This window comes from Salvelinus sp. IW2-2015, linkage group LG21, assembly GCF_002910315.2.
Source record: "Salvelinus sp. IW2-2015 linkage group LG21, ASM291031v2, whole genome shotgun sequence".
Classification (NCBI taxonomy): Eukaryota; Metazoa; Chordata; class Actinopteri; order Salmoniformes; family Salmonidae; genus Salvelinus; species Salvelinus sp. IW2-2015.
Genome location: NC_036861.1, coordinates 1,514,781 through 1,521,347, shown reverse-complemented (window position 1 = coordinate 1,521,347; position 6,567 = coordinate 1,514,781). Strand labels below are relative to the sequence as shown.

The 6,567-nt window shown below is 40.0% G+C and overlaps 1 protein-coding gene across 1 annotated transcript; it reads left to right on the top strand.

Annotated features, from left to right (window-relative positions):
• The first annotated feature begins 1,888 nt into the window (after positions 1-1,888).
• Positions 1,889-4,438, top strand: LOC111982472 (uncharacterized). Its single transcript, XM_024014042.3, has 3 exons — positions 1,889-2,367; positions 2,662-2,757; positions 2,907-4,438. The coding sequence occupies exons 1-3, from the start codon at positions 1,889-1,891 to the stop codon at positions 3,889-3,891; spliced, it is 1,560 nt and encodes a 519-aa protein (XP_023869810.2). The 3' UTR covers positions 3,892-4,438.
• Positions 4,439-6,567: the final 2,129 nt, after the last annotated feature.

Below are 6,567 nucleotides of genomic sequence, written 5' to 3'. Positions count from 1 at the left end.
TTCTTGCTGTGTTTTCATCCAGTAAAACTGTTAAGGAGTGTACGCTAGCATACAAAAGATGGCCTCAATTTTCAGCTCGAAAGATGTCCAGCTCCAGTTCTAGTTATGATATTGGCAAATACTGTTTGTGGTTTCTGAAAGTACAGAATAAAGAGGAATTATTAATTAGAATACAATACAAGGACATAGCAATAAAACAATATTACAAAGAAGTAACATAATAAACACTGCTATAAAAATAGTATATTGCATTAACAAAATCACAGATTTGAGTTATAACAGTAAGAAACTAACTTTTGAGCTCCACAAGGGGGCAAGGTAGGAGAGAACAGAGCTATGCTAAATAGGCCAAATGAAAACAAACCATGGTCATATTTCTTATTAATTTAAAAGACCAAATTCCTACACTAGAGGTGCCAAACTTTGTAAAGTCCTGAAGTGCTCTCGAAGTATGACAGAAACACCTGGGTATTTGCACTCTGATGATGTTTTTTAGTTTATAAAAACAACTAACTACTTTAGTTTGTAAAATGTTTTATTTTCAATGAAAGACCTTTGGACAGCAATGGATTATGTGGGGTGGTAATTAACATAAGTACCAGAGCCAACTACAAGTACTTATAGGGTTAATGATTGACAGCATAGAATGGAGGGAAATCACATGGTTTACTGTAAAGGAAGCGCGATAAAAAATATAATTTGTCAAACCTTTGGCAGATGAGACACAAGTCATCACCCGAAGCCCTGCATTTGTATTGTAATATTTCCTTTGGACTTTACTTAAAGTTTGTCATTCTCATTTATTTTTTGATCGGCAGCCTAAGTCTGGCTGACATCCCTCTACAAGCGTCAGAGCATTTTAAGGTATGTTTGTTTGGTCCCGATTTATTTGAAGTGCATCTTATGAAGGATTCATCAAACCTTAATATACATTAGGAAAGTATTCAGACCCCTAGACTTTTTCCACATTTTGTTACCTTACAGCCTTATTCTAAAATTGATTAAATATTTTTTTTCCCTCATCAATCTACACACAATACCCCATAATGACAAAGCAAAAACAGGTTTTTAGACATTTTTGCAAATGTATTAAAAATATAAAATGTACATAATAAGTACTATATTCAGATCCTTTACTCAGTACTTTGTTGAAGCACCTTTGGCAGCGATTACAGCCTCAAGTCTTCCTGGGTATGACGCTACAAATTTGGCACAACTGTATTTAATCCATTTCAGAATAAGGATGTAACGTAACAAAATGTGGAAAAAGTCAAGGGGTCTGAATACTTTCGGAATGCACTGTAGGCTTCATAAGCACTACATAGATGCTTCACAAATCATCTATAGGCTTATATCATGCGCTATAAAGCTTCATACAGTGGCATAACTGTGTAACATAACCATACATATATTTGTTCACATTTATTAATCCTTTATAGAGCATGAAATACGGTTATATATGATTTGTGACACATTTTGTAGTGCTTATGAAGCCTATATGAATGCTTTATGAAGGCTTCATAAGATGCACTTCAAATAAAGCGGGACCGTTTGTTTTCTAATTCCTTTTTCTTGTCTTGGGATGATATAGGGTTGTTTGGATAGTTTTTGGGGGTTTTGAGCATTGCTCTTCAAAACTTCAGGAATAAAATTGACTAGTATATCCACAGATAGAGGACAAGACCGGCGAGAGACCAAAGATGCGGTAAGGAGCTGTTTATATTTCAGAACTGTATCTATTTCCGATACTGTTGCCAGGTCTTTTGAGGTTAAATATTATAAGGGGTCTGTCTCTTATACACATCTAGATGTGTATAAGAGACAGGTAGAGGGATTCTGTGACAGGCATCCAAGGTGGATCCTGCAGAGAAAGGAGGAACAATCCAAGATGAAGAACATCAAGGACATGGCAGAAGGAATCGACCCCAACTTTGATAAAGTCATTAACTCTGAGGATAAGGCAAAGGCATTTCAAGAGTTCACAAAGAAGTATCTGACCCAGGTAACTGCAGACAATAGACATAAGGAGCTGGAGAAGGAGCTGGAAGCTGTACTGAAGGACACTCTCAAAGGGCTGGAGGAGCTGGACTGCTTCATGGATGCTGTGGAGAGGCTGGTGGTCACTTCTGTGTTTGTATTTGCTGATGAAAACCGGTTGTGTCCTCTGCCTCAGGGGAGGGAACCATCAAGTGTCCGAGCTGTCATCACCTCTGCTAGAATGGCCTGTCCTCTCCTCATCCACTTTAAGAGGGACGCTTCAGCCTTCTTTTCCCCATGCCTCCTCAATGTGGAGGTGCTGTACGTGTACTTGGAAAATTACATACACATCTCTGAGCAGCTGTGTGAGAGAATGAGATTGGGAAATGTGTAAGCGGAAATTATTTACCACATTATTCTAATCAAATCAAAATACTTCAGTAGTATGACACCATATACATTTTTCTAAAATATTTGTTCTCAGTATAGTTTCACACAAAATATATATTAATATAGTATTATCAAATGTATTACCTCATATAAATAATGTAATAGTCTGAAAGAGATTGAACCATGTTACATGTATGATTTATAAATAATCCTTTTAAATCTAATTATCATTAGAAAATCATTATTTGGAGAGAAGTCTGACAAAATCATCATTATTAGAAATCCATTTTGCAGAGAGAATGACAACTTGATGATTGACACCAGCACTGAAGTGAATGAAAAGTCCATGCAGACCATGTTTAACCATTTGCACCATTTGAGTGATATCAGGTAAACCTTTCCTGTTTTGGGTTTATGTTACATTTGCAAATACTAGCTTACTAACACTGAGGGCAAGCATTTCTGATCATTCATTCATCGATTCCAGCAACATGTCTCAATGGCTCTGATGAAAAAGTGGAATATGTTTCTCCTGCTAGGATGAACCAGCACCTCAGACTGACGTTCCTGTTCCAGGAGTCTGCCCTGAGCTTCATTGATCTGTTCAGTCAGCGCCACTCCAGAATGCTGGACTTTCTAAAAGAGCTGGAAAGGAGAGCTGTCAAACTAGAAGAGATGAAATTCGGGTCTGACATCTCCAGTGTGGCAGGCAGTGCAGTGGGGGCGACAGGAGGGGCTCTGACCATAGCAGGCCTGTGTCTTGCCCCTGTGACTGTTGGGCTGTCACTATGGCTCACCATCGCAGGGCTTGGACTGGGTGTGACCAGTGGGGTCAACGGTGTAACCACCGGTGTCACAGAGATAATCTTTAACAGATACCACAGCAAGGAAGTCAATACAGTCTTTCAACATTTCATAGAGGACATGCAAATACTCCGGGGGAGTCTGGAGAAGGTGGCCAGCAGAATTCTTCCTGTTGTGGGATTTAACATGGTAACACTAGGGGTTGGGGTGATTATGGGCAAAGGTGCTGTGAGTTTAGGAATGAAGATCAATGGCATAGTAAAAAATAACTCTGCAATAGAGGCCTTAAAGGGGAACGGCATGGTCATGGGTGCAGGCAAGGTGGGACTCGGGGGGGGCAACAAACTTGCTGCAGATTTACCTGACATTGGGATGTTGGCCCAAGGCACTCCACTCGCCCTATCTAAGACATTAAGGCGATGTAATGTGGCCTTAAATGCCCTATTCATTGGCCTGGACATCATCACTATCTGTAAAGACAGTGTCAGCCTCGCCAAAGGCAGCAAGAGTGAGGACTCCCAGCTCATCCGAGCCAGAGTGGCACTGTGGCGCACGGAGATCAACTCATGTCAGAGGATCCATGACTCACTGTGCCAAGGCATCCGTAGGTTCAGACAGAGTCAGCGAATCCTGGAGAAACCATTTTACCTTGTGAAGGAGTTAGAAAGTCTAGAGCCGCTTGTAGAGATGGGACTCATGGACAGCCTGAGGATGATATAGAAACTCTGGGGCAGCCTATGGAGGAGATGAGACTACTGGGGCAGCCTATGGAGATGAGACTCTTGGGGCAGCCTATGGAGGAGATTCAATTATTGTCAATTATTTGACATAAAACATGTCACATACTGTACCCAACAGATGTTGAATTATATTATTTGTGTGCATGTATTAGCAAAAATGCTCAAGCTCTATTAAGTCTTTGAATTTCACCAAGTTGGCATTGCCATTGGTTAATTCACTGCGTAATATGTTAATTGCTTTTTCATGAAAAATCCCTGTCTCTAGGTTTTTGCGACTGGACCTGGCATTCAAGCATGGTGCTGTTGCTGTTAGCATATGTATGGGCTGAGAAGAACATTTCTACATTTGAAAACGTAGAAGTCAGGACACCTGCCGTTTGGACTCACTTCCTGTACGACTTAATTGCTTAACATGGACATTTTAAATGATTACTGTGAATGGTTTTAATAATGGATGTGTTATGATAAGTTACTTAGATTTGAGAATAGAAGAGAACAGATTTTTGCATTAAATGTATTTAAGATTATTATACGTTTTATTAAACCTCCCCTTTATCTGGACGGTGTTCTTGTTGTGGAATAGTCCAATCTAAATATTCTAAATGTATTATATAGAACAAACATGCCTCTCTGACATGTAGAATATGGAATCCCTATCTTTCTGCAACATTACAAGTTGTACCAACTGAACATAGCTGTTCTACGTCAGATTCTAGAACCTGTCACTGTATATTGATGTAATGTAAAAATTTAAAAAAGTTTCAAGAGTTTAATCCACGTTATATTGTTGAGAAAATCTAATTGGCCTAAGTAGTTATTTCAGCGTGGTTATTCTACTTCTGAATTGTATAGGCATGTACTGCCCTCTAGTGCATTTTACTCATGTGACATGTCTTGCTGTTATAGATTGCTACTCACTTAAATTAAGATATGTGCTGATAAAAGTGCATTCTTTTCTACATTAGCAATGTTTAAATATCCATACAGAGTTGAATTACAGAACTCCAGAGATTTTCAGAAACAGTGGTACCCTCACCGCTTACAGTAGATTAATGTAGCCCTACAACTATTTTGATTTACAACTTTCTAATTTGAAAATGCTAAAATAGCTGGAATACACCTGCTATGATTTAGCAGATTCACTTGTGCAGAAATCTATTAACCAGATCGATCTTTCATATGGTGTCATTTTCAGACCAGGTGTGGCCAACATTTTGATATAAACTGGCCGTTGAGTGTACAGGTACACCCATCGAGTACGGGGGAATTCTACACGGTGTTGGAAACGTTCCACAGGGTTGTTGGTCGATATTGACGTAATGGCATYACGCAGTTGCTGCAGATTGGACGGCAGTACATTCATGCAGCGAACAGCCCGTTCCATCTCATCCCAAATATGCTCTATTGGGTAGAGGTCTGAGGACTGCGCAGACCACTCAAGTAAACTGAACTCGCTGTCATGCTCCAGTCAATGTTTTCCACTCAGTTGTCCAGTGTTGGTGATCGTGTGCTCATTGGAGCCGCTCCTTCTTGTTTTTAGCTGATAGGAGTGGAACCCGTTGAGGTCGTCTGCGATATGTCCAATAGCATATCCGTGACAAGGATCGACGAGTTGTGCGTTCCAAGATGGCGTTCTGCACACCACTGCGCMGTTATTTGCCTGCTTGTGGCCTGCCTGTTAGCTTGCACGATTCTTGTCATTCTCCTTCGACCTCTCTCATCAACAAGCTGTTTTCACCCACAGGCCTGCCGCGGACTGGATGTTTGTTATTTGTCACACACTGAGAAGTAAACCCTAGACAGTGTCATGTGTGAAACGCCCAGGAGGGCAGACAATTCTAAACATACTGGATCCGGCGAGCCTGGTACCGACGATCATACCACGCTCAAAGTCTCTTAGGTCACTTGTTTTGTCCATTCTAACGTTCAATCAAACGGTAACTGAAACCCTCGATGCCTGTCTGTCTGTCTGCTTTATATAGCAAGCCGCGGCCACGTGCTTCACTGTGTGTAGGAGCGATCCATTTTCATGAACCTAATAAACTGTCCAGTATTTATGTTACCGGTGTAATTACAGAGTTGGGACTAAAAACACTGCGACTACATTACAGTACAGTATTAAAACGTCCTCCCATTTAGAATTGTATGACAAGACAACAAATAATTATTTTATCTGAGAATGTAATTTATGTCTATTGAAGATGTACAACAAAGATGTACTTCAGTACTTTTCCATCACCCATGATTTCTCCATGCTCCCCTGTGCATATCACATTCTCATAAAGTGTCAAAAACCTGTTTATGCTTTGCTCATTATGGAGGTTATTGTGTTGTAGATTGAGGTAGAAAAACTATTTAATCAATTTTAGAATAGTCTAACAATAAAATGTGGGAAAAGTCAAGGGTCTGAATATTTCCGAATGCACTGTATATGGTGTCATACTGAAGTTATTTGATTTGATTATTGTGTATTAATTTAAACTGATATCCACTTAGGTTTTCCCAATCCCATTCTCATCACGAGTGCTCAGAGATGTGTATGTAATTTTCCAAGTACACGTACAGCACCTCCACATTTGAGGAGGCCATGGGGAAAAAAGCTGAAGCGTCCCTCTTAAAGTGGATGAGGAGAGGACAGGCCATTCTAGCAGAGGTG